This window comes from Asterias amurensis, chromosome 9 (genome assembly GCF_032118995.1).
Source record: "Asterias amurensis chromosome 9, ASM3211899v1".
NCBI classification, from domain to species: Eukaryota; Metazoa; Echinodermata; class Asteroidea; order Forcipulatida; family Asteriidae; genus Asterias; species Asterias amurensis.
Window position 1 is genome coordinate 9,604,611 of NC_092656.1, and position 17,360 is coordinate 9,621,970.

At 39.8% G+C, this 17,360-nt stretch overlaps 1 protein-coding gene across 1 annotated transcript in view; it reads left to right on the top strand.

Annotated features, from left to right (window-relative positions):
* LOC139942224 (isotocin receptor-like) overlaps nucleotides 1-13,045 on the top strand; it is a 63,551-nt gene extending 50,506 nt beyond the window's left edge. Inside the window, exon 3 of the mRNA XM_071939010.1 lies at nucleotides 11,470-13,045. Coding sequence (XP_071795111.1) covers nucleotides 11,521-12,810 — 1,290 coding nt within the window. The 5' untranslated portion in view covers nucleotides 11,470-11,520 and the 3' untranslated portion in view covers nucleotides 12,811-13,045. The remainder of the gene's footprint in view (nucleotides 1-11,469) is intronic.
* Nucleotides 13,046-17,360: the final 4,315 nt, after the last annotated feature.

Consider the following 17,360-nt stretch of genomic DNA (forward strand, 5'->3'; position numbering starts at 1 on the left):
CAAAACGTGCGGAAACAAGAGTGGGTTTTCCTGTTATTTTCTCCCGACTTCGACGACCGATTGAGCCTTAATTTTCACAGGTTTGTTATTTTATATATAAGTTGTGATACACTAAGTGTAGGCCTTTGGACAATACTGTTAACCGAGAGTGTCCAATGGCTTTAATGAGTGACAATCACAACATGGGACTGATCATCAGAGTGGAACAATAATGGACATCGATGATGCATTAGTAATAATAGAAAAATAATAGCGGATTCGTATGTAGTGCTCAAATCTGCCACGTTGAGCCAACATACATAGTCACCTTCAGGCTTCAAGTCATTTCACATTGTTTTCATGGTTGTGGAGATTCGCCGCTAAATCCGACATTAATGCCAATAAGAAAGCCAATACCTGTGTATAACGTTACAAAAAAAGAGAGACAGGGGACCAGTCTATCGCCAATATCGCAACACAAATTACATAAGAAGAGATATCTGTTAAAATGTACCCGTTTTGATCCAAGTTCGTAGACTTGCCCAGTCCCTCCCAAGCCAGTTGATGTTGCGCCCTCTATCGGCGATTAACATTTAAAAAAAAAAGTCGCAAATCAAGACTATGACTACTCCTGGTCAGTGCTCATTTCTTAAATGATCTCGGCTCCCTTGGGAGTATACAGCCTTTATTGCACGATACGCAGCGCATCAATCTAAATCCATCACAAGAACCATTTCTGCCCTCAAAGTACACCTGGTGGGTGAAGAGACAAGTGTTTGATTTAAGAAGTGCCTTGACCGGGATTCGAACCCTTACCCTGATGACTCAGTATTCAGAGTCCGTGCTCTAAACTAAATTTTGATGTGTTGATGTTGTAAAAGTATATCGACATATGGTGTGGTGTAAGTCGATGATCTTCCCCGATCCAGCGTAGTACTATAGATTGAGGAATAGATTACAATACACCAGGGGAGACAGTTGGTCAGCAGATGGACTGATAACATTAAACCAAGTTCTTATGGCATTAAACTGGATGACGATGTGCTTAAAGGGTGTTTATACCTTTTGCAGTTCAGGTCCGTGGCCATGACATGAATCCCTACTCACTGTGAATGAAGATATTTGTATACATGTACATGTAGAAGTTTCAGCTTCCCGAGTTATTTTACAAGTGAAAATCACAAAGCGATGTTTTTTTAGGAGAGTCGCATAATAGCAGTACCGGTTGTACAGTCGTGCTGTTAATCATTTCCGTGACATTTTTTAACTCATTATTCACAAAAAGTACAGCACTTCTAAGCAAGTAATGTTTTAAGGGAACTTTTCGCCATTAGTTTCTTCAACAAAATATGTGGACATTGTGTTTTGTATGTCATACAACAAGAAGCCAAACCCTTTAAGGGTGGAGCTTGAGTTCCACACCGTGGAATGATAGAGCAAAAGGAGGTCGAGACCTCCACCTCAGAGTTGGAATAAGACCTTCACCTTATTAAGCCACTTTCACACGGGAGCAATTTAGCAAGGGTCGCTTGTTATTGTAGCATGGTTTTAAAAACAATTTATTTCGTATGAAGGGACAACAATTTCCTTTTACTGCTCGAGTTCTCTTGCAAAATCTTGTCCAATATTGATGTATCATTTTTCAACCATGTTAAAATTTAAGCAAGGGACCATAGTTGAATTGCTGTCGTGTGAATAGCACCTTTAAGAGGTGGTATTGAATTTAGACCTTCACCTTAAAGACGCACAAATCGAGACCTTCACCTAGCTTCTTGTAGGTTGTGGTGATGGGGTGTTAATAATGCTGGCGATTATCTCTCAGAAACGGGAAACAGTGACACACTTTGGGGACATGATAGTTTAATGCTCCAATACAGAGATTGTGTGATTAGAAAGATAAGTTGCTATAGTTTACGGACCAGTCTCTGGAAATGAAGTTTTCGGATAAGCAGCTCTTCTTTTCTGGTATATATGGCGAATCTCACCCAGTGACACAGTTCCGGGTCTGTAATGACGCCGGTGACCGGGTACCGTCTTACGGGCAGATGGGACTGCACAATGGGCTATGTAGCCTGAACATCTGACGTCACTCTTCGAGGTTCGTGAGTTGCGCCAGATACCAGCTCTGCACCTCTGACCTTGAATTCATTCCTTATGGAGATTCTCAGTCAAATCAAACGTAGGGCCTACATGTATATAAAACAACATTGCATGCAACCCAAACACTGTACACGCTGCTCAGATGACCAACAATTGCAGCTGCCAATCATCACCTCGGACCAATCAAAAGACATTGAAAGCTTGCGTCACTGTACGTTTATCCAATGATCGTTGAGACTGTAAAACCACTGCATGTCTTTATTATTGTGTGCTTCATTTTAGACGGAAAATGACGTCAACTGAACCACTTGACCAACGAAAACTAATGCCTCGATGTCGCAAAAAGTTTCTCTCAATACAAGGCGATATATCGACCCTTTATCACGACGTGGCATCTGAATCACTTTTTGTTTGTTTCACTCACAGTATAAAGAGTAAGGAAATTTTCAATATTGGTTATGACAATAACATATTCATTCTTTCATTCGGTCAAACCATCTCGTGTTAAAGTATTTTTGAAGACGAACCGATTAATTTTCTCCATGTTTCCGAGCTCGCATTTTGTGACATCATTTGTGTTGCGTTGTTACCCAAAACAACAATAAGACCCTTATTATAGATTATAATTCCAGCTATAAACACACACGATGGAGCAGCTGAGACCATACCCTCATGTTGCTTTTCTTCTTCAGATGCTTCTTAAAGCTATCATTACTTTAAGACCCAAAATGACAGAGCCTGAAACAATATTACACATTATTGGAATAATCTGATCGATGGTGGTATAGTTAACACACAAGCATCTTCCAGATTCCACTGGTCAAATTAATGAACTGTGTTTCCCCCTAAAAGCATAGCTTCGATCAATAGAACAATTGGAGCGAACAAGCTTTTGGATTAAGGCATAAACATTGGATATGATATGATTATATTTTTTACCCCTTACACAACGATGTGTTATATAGGCTACATATACCCCTGGAGTGTATACACTCGGTGCTTTTCAATGAGCGTTTCCGTCTATACTTGGCAAAAAAGGACCGTACTATAGTTTTCAGTCTAAAGCCCGGTTCATACTTCCTGCGAATGCGAATGCGAAGCGAATGTTGACGTCACAAATTCGCAACGAACAATTCGCAGCAGTTGCCCTCTGCTCGACTCACTCGCAAATAATTATCGCAAACACTTTGTACGTTCAAGTGACGCGTAAATAGAGCGTCTCTAATTTACAAGCATGTTAACAACGGGTAGGTACGGGAGTTCGTTGTTGCAAAACGGATACTGTTTTGCAGAATTCCATATTGTACCTTTGCCATGGATTAAGTTAATAGCGAATATACAGTTAAGAGTGCAGATTCGTAACGAATCTAAAATGTCGATTCATACGAATCTACAGTTAAGTGTAGATTCGTAACGAATCTAGAGTTTGAATCATACGAATATACAGTTAAGTGTAGATTCGTAAATATAATACGAATATACAGTTTAGTGTAGATTCGTAATATACACGTCCTTCAATCAACAGAATGACGTCACAGCAACAGTTTTAAAACATGTGTTACTACAATGTTGGTATATTCAATTGTTCATATGCATGGGGTGGATGAAAAAACGTAAAGGGTTACGTTTACCGTATCGTATGTAACAAAAGCTAACGTGTTTTCAACGTGATTGATTACGGTCGTCGTAATTATCCGTAACTGAATCCGTATCCGTGGACTTGCCAAACCTTTGTATTGTGTCATAAGTGAATACAATATAAACTATGATCGAATCACGACTAAAGATAATACACAGAGAAAAGTGGGTTATCGTTTATATCAGATAAAAATCACTTGTTAAATATTTACAATTTATAGGGCATTGAATAAAAGACGTGACTGTTTTATCATGAAAACGGCATCAAGAACGTGTAATTGCTATAATATCGAAGCAACAATATTATCATTGCTTCGTTGCCATACTCTGATCATCTTAACGCACGCAGGCAAATCGTGTGATTAATTACACAAAGTGATCTTTCATAAAGCTTTATGTTTTCCCCCTCAAAAGTTTGGTTTTGGCGCGCCTTCTGCCATCGTGCTACTGGGTCACTATACGCTTCGGGTTGCGTGTGTGCGTTCTATATATTGTGTTATTCGGTGAAACCAATTAATTGTGCAAGCAACAGTGACTATCTGATATAGGAACGTGATCCATACGTGTCTTCGGATAATAATGTGCCAGCTCAAAACTCCGGAAAATTGAAGACGGACGGCCTGAAGTCGTCATCACAATTCTATTCATTAAACCGAAGACGGTGACAGAAGGGGGATTTTCAGGCAGGTTTCCGGCTCTCGCGTCATGCTCATAAATGGAATGAGGTCCCTGGTTCATAACGCAATTTTGAGGTAGGGGTTTCTGAAGCATCTGTTTCTGATGTAGGTGATGACGTTGGTTAGATGAAGACTATGTTGGCCTATTAGAGGCACTTTCACTAATGGTAATTACTCAAAACATTTACTATAGCATATACACACATTTGTAGCAAGCAATGGAGAGCTATTGATAGTACATTATGACATTATGAGAAACGTATCCCTCTGAAGTAACTTGGGAAAGAGGTAAGCCTCACTCAATAAAGGTTTCATGCCCATGGTATTTTTTATATATATATTTTTTACGCACCTGAAAGCACACAAATTTTGGCAAAAATTGTATTTTATCTTTCACTATTGCAACTTCGATAACCAATTAAGTTAAGATTTGTTTTGTTTTATTGTATGCATTTGTTGGGATACATCAAGTGAGAATAATATTTGGCAATAATATTACCAAATGTGTCTATATATGCCTTCAAACCAGGAATGTTTTTACTGGGACATTGCAATGAGCTGTTGTATTTTCTGAAACAACAAGCTTGTTATGTGCTTTAGAAACAAGTACTAAAGTGTAATGGTTCGAAGCTTTTAGTTCGGAAAACCGGCCGATATATTTTCAAGCTTTGCAGTGATGACATCGGACCTATTCCGATTATTTGTGTGTCATCGTTGGATGGCGATACCCCCTTGCAACATTTTGTTGGAGCAATTGTTTCAAAAATAATAAGAACAATACTAATTTGATACATGGAAGACTGCATCGGGGATAAAGAATATTAATTTTGTTTCTACCCATAAATATAGCACGGTATACTCAGTACCGCGGGCCTCTAGCTACCTGGCAATCTCGGTGGTCTATAATGGGTAAAACACTGCTCTATAATTGCAAAGGTCGTGGGCTCGACTCCCACCCACGTAATGCCTGTGATTTGTTCACAGAGCTCGGGAAAGTACTAGGGAGTATATACAGTGCTAACAGACATCAGTTTATTGAAGAAACCACAATAATTGAAGAACTTACTATAAGCTAAAGCTAGGCATAAATTCGTCGAGGACAGAGATATATTAAGATTATTAATTTTGGTTTGTACCCATACACCAGGTGGGATTCGAACCCACGACCCTTGCAATTCTAGAGCTACCGAGATTGCCCGGTAGCTAGAGGCAGTTCCAATCCTATGTTTTGGCAGCGGGTGCCGCAACAATAAGAAGAGATGTTTGAAAGAGTAGACTATACATAATTTGTTATACATGGGGGAATGTGGGGGAGGGATAGCTCTATGATTAGAATGAAATAAAAAAAAAGTAGACAATTGAATTTTTGAGGACTAGTTCATTGATGCTTATGAGTCGGTTCACGAGACTCTGCAAAAATCATTAGCGAGACAAATCGATGGTTTGTGTGGGGGACGCAAACCAGTCGAGATAAGAAGGGGGTCACCGGTCGGTGACAAGGGGTTTACTACCTGCCGACCCCATTGTGACTCTGTGAAAGCACTAATTTCATTAAGTGCTCTAACTGTAATTCCAAATTGGACCTTTGCGACAATGTTATAGATTTGTACATGATTCACATTTCAAGGGAGGGCTCGTCCTGCAATTAATGATTAAAACTAAACTCTTGGGTGCATGTTGCAATTAATAGTCTACTTTGGAGACAAGTAATTTCCGACTGTCGGCGAGTACTCGACCCAATTAAAGTTTTTACGGAAAAAAACAACAACAATAATTTGTAATAACCAAGTATCTTTCAAGGCTGTTTTTTCCTGGCTTCAATTATTTTGTTATGTGTTCGTGTGTTTGTTGTCGTCGTCGTCGCTTTTGCGTGCTGTTGTTGTGATTTTTTTTTTTGCAGCAGCAGCAGCAGCAGCTGCTGTTGCCGCTGCAACTGTAATTGTTTGAGTTATTGTCACTGTCGTTGCCGCTACCATAGCCGTTGTCGCAGTCGTTGCAATTGTCAATGTCGTGGTCGTTGTCATTGTCGTTGTCGTTTTCGTTGTCAATGTCGTTGTCATTGTCGTTGTAGGTGTCGCTGTCTTTAATTAGTTGTCCTTGATGTTTTTTTGTCTTGTGTTTTTCCCCGTCTTTCTTTGAGGTTTGTATACACTACGCAAGAACTACAGATAATACCATCTCAATGCCTACCTCCCATGATGGAATTGATGATAGATAACGCCATCGGGAATGTTTCACTGAAACAACCTCTTTGCGATATCATCCACACCATAATATACCTTACCAAAGTATAAAGGATCTCCGATATCAAAGAAAATATAACTTGATTAGAATACTATAATGATTTCTTTCTTTAAAGACAGTAGACACTATTGGTAATTGTCAAAGACTAGTCTTCTCACTTGGTGTATCCCAATATATACATAAAATAACAAACCTGTGAACATTGAGCTCAATCGGTCGTCGAAGTTGCGAGATAATAATGAAAGAAAAAACACCATTGTCACACGAAGTTGTGTGCTTTCATATGCTTGATTCGAGACCTCAATTCTAAATCTGAGGTCTCGAAATCAAATTCGTAGAAAATACTTAACTTTCTCGAAAACTATGTTACTTCAGAAGGAACCATTTCTCACTGTGTTTTGTGCTATCAACAGCTCCCTTACTCGTTACCAAGTAAGGTTTTATGCTGATAATTATTTTGAGTAATTACCAATAGTGTCCACTGCCTTTAAGCCTTTAAATCCACCTATAGGTCTGTGCCTGTTCGCAAAAATCTGTGTCCCCCAATCTGATGTTTCGTTGCAAGGTTCTCCGCAAGGAGCTTTTTTAAGAAACAAAAAAAAAACGGCGCAAAAAACATAATCCCGAAAGTCAGGAATTCGCACTGTGTAATTTCGTGGATTCTTCACAGTCGTCATGAATTACACTAAAATATTGCATTTATATACTGACGAATGTGGGTTAATATCAAGCCATAGAGTCGATCGTATTTCACGGGGCATTACTTTAATGGTGGTCACTGACAGTGTTCAATCTCGCTGATGAGTTTGTTGTTGTTTTTGGTTCTTTTTTTGTTTGTTTGACGTTCTCTTGACGTGGTGCCTAAGCCAGACCCGGCGAGGGCTTAGCTAAGTACCCCCACTTCACCCCTCCACCGTAAATGTCTGTAGTCCTTGTTATGGCTCGACGCTATATACAGAGTAAATCACCACACTACAAAGTAATCACAAAAGTGGTGTACTTCCTCAGATGTAGGACACTATAAAAAAAAAAAAATTTACTGAGTACTATCTCCCGACTTGCCCGGTTTTAATTTGAGAAGGATGGAGTATCCTTCTCTTTGGTATCTAAATTGTTACTCGGTGCAGACAAAAACAGCGTGCTTTGATAAACGGAAAATGAGGTTAATATCAAATTATTGGCACAACGCCGTGGGTAACAATCCACAGTCAAACATTCCCACTGTCCTGTTTATCGTACTACTGGATACACGTGGAGATGATCGTGTCTTCTAATAATTATTTTCAGGAGTTAGGGGGTTTGTTGTGTCTTCTCTCTCGCCTTCCACCGTCAGCCTTTTGCTTGAAATTGAGCGCCGTGGCCCCCTTTTGTCAGTGGCAGACCTTAATTTCCTGTTCCATGTGGCAGGACTCATTCAAGTCATTTCTTGCTGAGTATAAGTGAATGCTAACCGAATGTGAAGTACAAACCATGAAGATTGGGATCTTGTTCAGGTTTTTCTTTTGATATGATATCGAAATTTTTCGTCGTTCCCGGAGACAAGGGATCAATGAGAAGGTAAATTGAGAGTTCTCTCCTGGAGAGTAAGAGTCAGAAGGTGTAGGGAAAAAAGTGTCAGGTTTGTCCAATGTGCTCAGTAATTTTCACTGGTCGAGACTTTGTGGTAGCTAGGCATACTTCAGCAGAGGAGGCTGGACTATATGAAAGGCAGCTGGTTAAAGGGGAGGTATCTCGGTCGTGACACTTCACCCAGGTGTATAAATGGGTACCTGCGAGGGTAGAGGTTGATATTGTGAATGAAAAAGCCTTTGGAGCGATATAAACTGTTGCCCAGGTTGTATACTGAAAAACATTAAAATGGATGTTATCGGCCCTATGACCAGGGCACTAAATGTTAAGCGCATTGATACGGTTATTGTGAAATGCGCTATGTAAGAGTTATTATTATTTATTTGTATCTATAGATAAAAATAAATAACCTCTCTCTCTCTCTCTCTTGTCGATCGAGGTCGGAATCACGTTCAGATTTGCCCATCCTGGCCAATCCCTCATTAAAGTTGGGAAGATCAGCTGTGGAAACATCGCGATGTCCCTGTTGGCAACTTCATATGTATAACTGAGTTTTTGCCTTCCCCTATTTCTCCTACCACGTTTTGGCGACCAGGTGATAAGCTGATAGACAACGTGTTCTTTGATGTTTCTGTAAGAGTGCCCTGCGAGTCTATGGTAATGCTGTTGTGTTTTAGTACACAGTTTTTGGTTCATTTACATACAGTTATTATGTTGGTACATTGAAGCATTTTCGCAGAAGTTTTGTGTATCACCCATCCGTTTTATCTTCTTTCTGAGCCATACATTACGAGGGAAGGTATACGTTTGGTCACCACTCTTAAAAATTGCAATAAACATTTGCTAGGTTAGAAGTGTCATGGCCGAGCGGTTCAGAGCACCGATAAACTCTGGTGTTTCTGATCAGCAGAGTGTGGGCTCGAATCCCCAGCCATGACACTTGTGTCCTTAAGCTATACAGTACTTAACCATTGCATCATCCTTCGGATGTGACGTAAAGCCGTTGGTCACATGTGTTGTGTAACGCATGTAAAAGAACCAAGTGCACTTATCGAAAAGAACATTATTGTTCGTTTCGGTGTTCCTGGCTGTGGCTGTTAAATCGCCGTAGTACTGTGTAAACCCTTACAAGGTTCTACATGGAATGCATAGCTTTCAAAAGAAATAATTTCAGCATTTGTTTTTAATATTTCAAAATTAGTTGGTGGTACCGACTTGGGCTCCGTATAGACCTTTTTATAGCAACTGTCACAGCCCGGAAAGCCATAAATGCAACGCAAAAACAGATAGCAATAGTTTGTAGAAAATGTTACACAAATGAATAGTAAAAATTGTTTTGAACCAAATCATTGTTTTATACAATTGATTGTTTTGATAGAGTTCGGCTGGCCATGCCAACCGGGCGTATAAGTAGATCTGAAGAAACATCCCCCTTTAATACTCAATCGGGATGTTAAATCGGATAATTTAACTGGTCGAGTTGTCCTAATAGGATCAGGATTAATAGTGGCGGTCTTTTAGATGTCAATTTAATACCCGGTCCCAGGTTAATCAGAACTATTAGTTAAGGTCAACTAATCCATTCAGCTTTATTGACTCTAATACCCTCACTAATGAGAGTCTGTTATTTAACTCATGACCCTGCTCGCCCAATTTCATTACACAAAACTGCTATAAAGCAGCAATATGGCGTTGGACACATTGGTAAGCCAGACATCAATGGTTTGCGGAACACCATGTGTGTGTCTACTTGCCAGAGTTTGTTCTATAAAGAACTGTCTTGCCACTCTAAAAATCTACTGCCGCGGATTTGATAGTTGAGAATATCGGGAGAGTTCTCGGTTCTGGAGAAGAAGAAAAATGCCCTGCTTTTTATCATTGCTAAGCTAAGTTGGGTGGGGAACTTAAAAGTCACGTTTAATGGTTGCCTTTGCTGATATCCTAACGGCTCTTCGTTGATTTTCGACACTAAGTAAAATCAGTTATTCGAGATTGAAAATCACTTAAAGTCACCTGGAAATAGAATCTTTTTTCTTTCAAACATAAGCGTATATTATGCTTACGAACAATAAAACAATTTTTTTAGTAATTGTTTGTCACGATTTATATGTTAAAAAAATATATAAAGTTGTTTGGGGGGCTGACTCCGCCTACCCCTTTTGTGACGTCAATCGAGGCAGACTTTGCCTGCAATGCGTATAGTAAACACACGTGCAAAGTACTTGTGCGTCCAAGTCGTGAGTTGGTACATTTCAAAAAGTGTTTTTCTGCATTCAGCATCAATACACCTGGTCGGCATTGCCGGAAAAAAACAATATTTTTTTTTTGAAACGTACAAACACGACTTGGTTTTTTTTTTTGAAACGTACAAACACGACTTGGTCCTTACATGTACTTTGCAATTGTGTTTACTCTACGCTTTACAGGCAAAGTCTGCCTCGTCACGAACAGCGCCCTCTCGGGTCGGGGTCTACTCTTAAATTTGTAAATAACATAAGAACTGATTTTTAAAAACCTTAGTTAACTGTTTATTCACATTCTACTCATCAAAACACATTATTAGTGACAAAAGCTTTATTTTGAAAAAATACCACTTCCAGGTGACTTTAATAATGTACAGTGCACTGGGACGATTCAAGTTGAGATGTGCTATAAATGGGTGATTATGTACATAAACCCCACTCTGAACATTCCTAAGGGTGTGTGACTGGGGTTTTAAATCGGATTATGCGTCAGTTTGACCCATTTCTTGACCCAGAAATGGGTCAGACCCCTCGGGACCCGGGATGCGGGTAAATGTTGACACGAGAGCAGCAGATTGTGCAAGGAGAGCATGCATAGAGGCATCTTCAGAACGAAATCAGACAACACTTGATTTATCCCCACTTGAATTGGAAAAAAATACTTCGAAAGGGAGATAAAATTTGTGACGTCTTATTATGAGATTTCGCTTGTGGTTGTGTTTGGCATAATATAAGCCTTTTACCTTCTTTGGGGTGTTACACTTTGTAAACCCACAGAGACTAGCCAAGAGACTTGTTTGTTTTGGGGTGTTTTTTTTTTTTTTTTTTTTATTTTGTGTCAGTTTGATGCATCGGGTCATATCTTACCAAGAAATGGGGTCAGGCCCCACGAGACCCGTAATAATGTTAAGAGGGATTGCTATCTGTTTGCCCGTCAATGGGTTGAACTGCGGATCTATTTTTATAACTTGTACATTGTATAATTTTAACATGTCTATCTTGTTCTTTTTAATCTTCAGCAAGGACTACCAACTTGAGGACTACCACTTGGATCTAATGTCTGCCGATCTATGATACCTCACGGAGCCATCCACCAACTCAACATGACTGAAGTTGGGTACGCGCTTGAGAGCTCTAACCTGACAACAGATGGCGCTATACTCAGAACAACACCAGCAATTGTGCCCACGTCGAAAAACGTTCACCACGCTGGGACGCGTATCATAGTCCTTTTCGTGCTTTTCTTCATGGGTGTCATCGGAAACTGTCTTGCTCTCCTTTGGATTTGGAACAATCGCAAAAGGAGATCACGGGTCAACAGGATCGTGCTGGGATTGGCCACAGCAGACTTCTGTGTCTGTATTTTCAACATTTTGGTATCCGTTATATACGAACTGCAGGAATACCGCTGGTATGCGGGTAACGTTGGGTGCAAGACCATCATGGCTATGCAGACTGCATCACTGATCGCCTCCAGCTTCATGCTGGTGATCATGGCCATAGACAGGCACCAGGCTATTCGTGCACCCCTCAAGGAGGGGTTCTCAGTCAAGAAGATGATGATTCTCGGCTGGGGGCTGGCCGCCCTATTCTCCGTACCCCAGTTCTTCGTGTGGGAACTCCAACACCGGGGGTTCGATACATGCCGAACCAACCTGAATCAGACGCCGGACAAACGGCTGATTTACATCACCTTTGGTGCCCTGATAACGTTTTTCTTCCCGTTCGGCATCATCACCGTAGCCTACATCCGACTCTCCAAGAAGATATGGGACAAGGCTCGTGAGACTTCGGGCAAACCGCGAAGCGTGAATAAGAAGAAGAAGATGCACCTTCAGAGCACCGGCTCGTCCTCGCTCAACAGAGCCAAGATAAAGACACTCAAAATGAGCGCCGTTATAATCATCATGTTTGTCCTTTGCGGGCTACCGTACTTCGCCGTGGAAATGATACGCAGCTATAATCTTGACAAGGGCACGATAAACCCCGAGATTTACGGAATCTTCGGGATCTTCGCCGTGTCCAACTCGGCCGTTAATCCGTACGTGTTCCTGTGGTTCAACAAGCGCACCAAATGTTTGAAGCTGATGAGGCTAGGGCCGCCGGATGACAAGAACCCGAAGAAGCGACGCGTGGGATCGCGAGGTGCGTCCACGTCCAGTTACTCACCGGACGACACCACCAAGACCATGATCGATACTAAAGTATGGGCCGCCAAATCGGACAATAACCACGCAGAGGTCCGTAACAACCACGTTAACCATACTACTGACATTCGAATGGATCCAATTCGTGAAGACTGCAGTACGGAGTGCACGACGGCTAACGTTACACGCTTTGATCTGAACAGTAACGTGTAACTGCATCATGCCGTCGGTTTCACCAAACTCTTCCTAACTTAGGATTAATCTTAGGATCTATGACGAGTTCAGTTCCGTATTCGAAAGCGTAGGAAGCATTAACCCATTCTTTAAGTTAGGACGGGTTACTCGTCCTAACTTGTGAAAGGATTAATCCTATAGCGTTTCATTAAATCGGCTGAAGGGTGGATCTAAGAAATAATATTACAAACCTAAAGTCACCTGGAAGTGGTATTTTTTTTTTAAATAAAGCTTTTGTCACTAGTATATGTGTTTTGATGAGTGGAATGTGAATAAACAGTTAACTAAGGTTTTAAAAAATCAGTCCTTATGTTATTTACAATTTTAAGAATAGACCCCGACCCGAGAGGGCGCTGTTCGTGACGTCAATCGAGGCAGACTTTTTTTTCCGGCAATGCCGACCAGGTGTATTGCTGCTAAATGCAGAAAAACACTTTCTGAAATGTACCAACTCACGACTTGGACGTACATGTACTTTGCACGTGTGTTTACTATACGCATTGCAGGCAAAGTCTGCCTCGATTGACGTCACAAAAGGGGTAGGCGGAGTCAGCCCCCCAAACAACTTTATATATTTACTAATTACAATTACTAAAAAAATTGTTTTATTGTTCGTAAGCATATACTATTATATTTGAAAGGAAAAAAAATTATATTTCCAGGTGACTTTAAGGCTAGTCCTAAGTTAGGACGAGTATAATACCGCTAGAAAAAAAAAACCAATGTACATAAGAATTGATAAAATAACAACAGGGTATTATAACTAAGGTCACTTAGTGTGTGCTTTCCATTGATGGCACGCAATGGCCTTTCCTAAATCTTTCCGTCGGAAAAAAAAAATCGAGACAGAGAAAAAAACACTGGCCAACTTTACACGAGAGGAACAATTAATGTTTTTTTTTTTTTTTTTTTTTTTTAACTTACTTGAAAGGATTTTAATTACAAGTAAAAGTTGCTGCTGTCACGTTTTGATTTGCACTGCTGCATGCACGGACAGATCTCCCTGCAGATTTTCAGCGATATCACAAAAAACGCAACATCCATTTGCACTGACATTGTTGCACATAGTTAGGTTAAAAAAATGTTGAACGGCTCACAGACAAAACAAATACATTTATACGTTGTCTTTAAAGGCACCTGACAACATGGGTACGTACTCAAAATTATTATTAGCAACAAACAACTTATTTCGCTCGTAACGAGCAATTGAGAGAGGTTGTTAGTGTAAAACATTGTGAGAAACGGTTCCCTCTGAATTAAATGTTTGCTTTTTGAGAAAGAGGCAACTTTTTACTCAATTTTAGGCAGGACGCTATTGGTAGTTACTCAAAATTAATAGCATAAAACTTACTTGGTAACAAACAATGGAGAGCTGTTGATAGTATAAAACATTGTGAGAAACGGCTTCCTCTGTGAAGTAACGTAGTTTTCGAGAAAGAAGTAGTTTTCCACGAACTTGATTTCGAGACCTCAGAATTAAATTTTGAGATCCCGAAATCAAGCATCTGAAAGCAAACACCTTCACCAAAAGAGTTCAAATTCATTAGGTTTATTTTATGCGTATGTTGAGATAAACCAAGTGAGAAGACTGCCGTCGATTTCACAAAACTCTTCCCAAACTAAAGACTAATCTTAGGACTTAGGACGAGTCACAACCCTACACTGTAGCATGCAGAACTTAAGATTCATCCTAAGTTAGGACGAGTTCCTCGTCCTAACTCGAGATAAGACAAGTCCTAACTCTTTGTGAAATCGACCCCTGGTCTTTGACAATATTACCAAAAGTGTCACAGAACTCTTCCTAACTTAGGATTAAACTTATGACTTAAGAAGAGTCCAACCCTGCACTGTAGCCTGCAGACATTAAGACTAATTCTAAGTAAGGACGAGTTACTCGTCCTAACTCGAGATAAGACGAGTCCTAACTCTTTGTGAAATCGACGGCTGTGTCTTTACAGGAACTCATGTAGGCAGCCTTTTTATGCATACAAGGGCGCTGTACCATTTCAATTCACATTTTCCGAATTAATCTGAACCAAGTCAAGTCGTATGCTGATTCGCCTTAAATCTAGAAGAGTGAATAAGTCAAATAATGCAAGACTCGAACCTGTCAAGCCTATAGTCAGATTAGCGGTTTTTGTGATATATTTTTTTTTTAGTGTATCTCCAACACAATAAAAGTAGGCTTGAATCTAAGGGTGAATGTGATGCGCTTGTTATTGGTGGTGAGCTGTAGCATCGAGTTACTGGACGGTGTAATCGATGCTTTGTCTGGTACGGGAGGAGGCTGTGACGAGGGTCGAGTTAATGGTTATTGTTGGGTTTTTTTTCATGAGAGCGGCAACAACTGGTTGCTTAGTCTGTATTCAAGTGTGGCGTAAATACCTTGGTTTATCAATTATCTTACAATGCAAACAATTGCGGACATTTGGAACGCTAGGTGACAGCAGACTGATCAGCGAAATGTGCGTTCGTTTAGCTTCCCTCGGTCGACCCCGGTGTGTGGTGGTTTTTTTTTTTCCAGGACGAAAGTGTGCAGATAATTACCCACATTTTTCCAGGACGAACGTGGGTAATTATATGCACACTTTTGTCCTGGAAAAAAAACCGCCACACACCGGGGGTCGACCCGGTGTGGCGGTTTCAACTTTCCGCCGTGTTCAGTTTTCCGAATGACCAAATACGGTAACATTACGTCATGCGATGCCTGCGCACAGCAAGCGAAACTAGTCAATTTTTAGTGCCGTATTGAGTCATCCGTGTTACTGTCCGGTAGCTGTCATGGCGGCGTCCACGAGTACAACGAGCGGCGAACGCGTGGATCGTATGAGAGAATTTGGTGTGAAGACCAAGCAAATTATCCTGTATTTAACCAGTTGTACATATACCGAAGGAGCGTCAGAGAATCAGAAGATTTTTTTGTATTATTCTGGTTTAGTTTATTAAATTTATGTATTACCGTTTTTCATTTTATTTATTTAGTTAGTTAGTTATTTTTATTTTACTGAACTACAGTACTCGCCAGGTACTCGCGGCGGTATTTTTGTCTGACTACGTCACCCGGAAAACTGAACACGCCGGAAAGCTAAAACCGTTCGAACAACGTGCTGAAATGTCCGGCTACGTCACCCGGAAAAATAAACACGGCGGAAGACTGAAACCGCCACACCGGGGAAGCTAAACGAACGCACCCTATGTTTTTTCTAAATAATGTGCACATGCTCAGTACAACGTAAACACGTTCACCTGGTATGTCTTCTGCCACCTAGCGTTTCAGAATCTCCCAGTGTAGTGTCAAACATCTCGGTCATAAGATTGTTTATTAATTTAGGTTGGTTTTTAAATAATTGTTAGTGTTGATTAATTATGTCGAGACGCACTCCGTTGTGTTTTCAAAAGGGTATGGCCTATTATTAGATTTTTCTATTTCAGTACAGTGTTTAAAGGCAGTGGACAGTGGACACTATTGGTAATTGTCAAAGACTAGCCTTCACAGTTTGTGTATCTCAACATATGCATAAATTAACAAACCTGTGAAAATTTGAGCTCAATCGGTCGTCGAAGTTGCAAGATAACAATGAAAGAAAAAACACCCTTGTCAAAGGAAGTTGTGTGCGATTAGATAGTTGATTTCGAGACCTCAAGTTCTAAACTTGAGGTCTCGAAATCAAATTTGTGGAAAATTACTTCTCTCTCGAAAAGTATGGCACTTCAGTGGGAGCCATTTCTTACAATGTTTTATACCATCAACCTCTCCCCATTACTCGTTACCAAGAAAGGTTTCACGCTAATAATTATTTTTAGTAATTACCAAGAGTGTCCACTACCTTTAAAGTATATAACAATTGTTTATTTGTACTTCTTATTCAGGGATTCTTAGATTATATTGATCATTTTGTGTATTTATTCACTTAGTTAAACAAAACTATTTTTGTTGACAGTCGTTTTATTTAATATAATTTTGTTTTATATATTTTATTAATGTAATAGCTGTATTACTATTATTAATATTTTGGGGTGTTCTATTAACTTTTGTTATCGTTTTTCACATTTTTTATGCGTATCATTTCATTCCTAAACTTGTGAGTGTACTCAAACAAAATAGTTAAAGGGGTGGGGGTGTGAGGCGAGAGGAACTGCCTTTATTAATTAGTATTTTTAATATTAGATAAGTATGTTCCGTTGCTTTCATTGCTCAATTTTACTTGTACATTTCTAAAATCCAGTTTTTAAAATATTGTGTAAATATTAACAACCTATATCGAAAGTAATAGCATTTGTGTATAAAAACAATTAAAATAAAGTAGGCCCTAGTTAAAACTGTTAATTATGTACATGATGTTTCAAAGAAGTGTTTACAACTATTCAAAATTATTAACAATTTATTTCATGCAGTTGAACAATTTCTTATTGTAAACTTTTTTGAAGTTGTAACGAATTCGTTGAACTTTATTTTACGCTATTGTGTGCACAGCAAAGTCTATTTTGAATAAAATCAGCGTGGAAATCACAGAGACATCGTTGCGGTA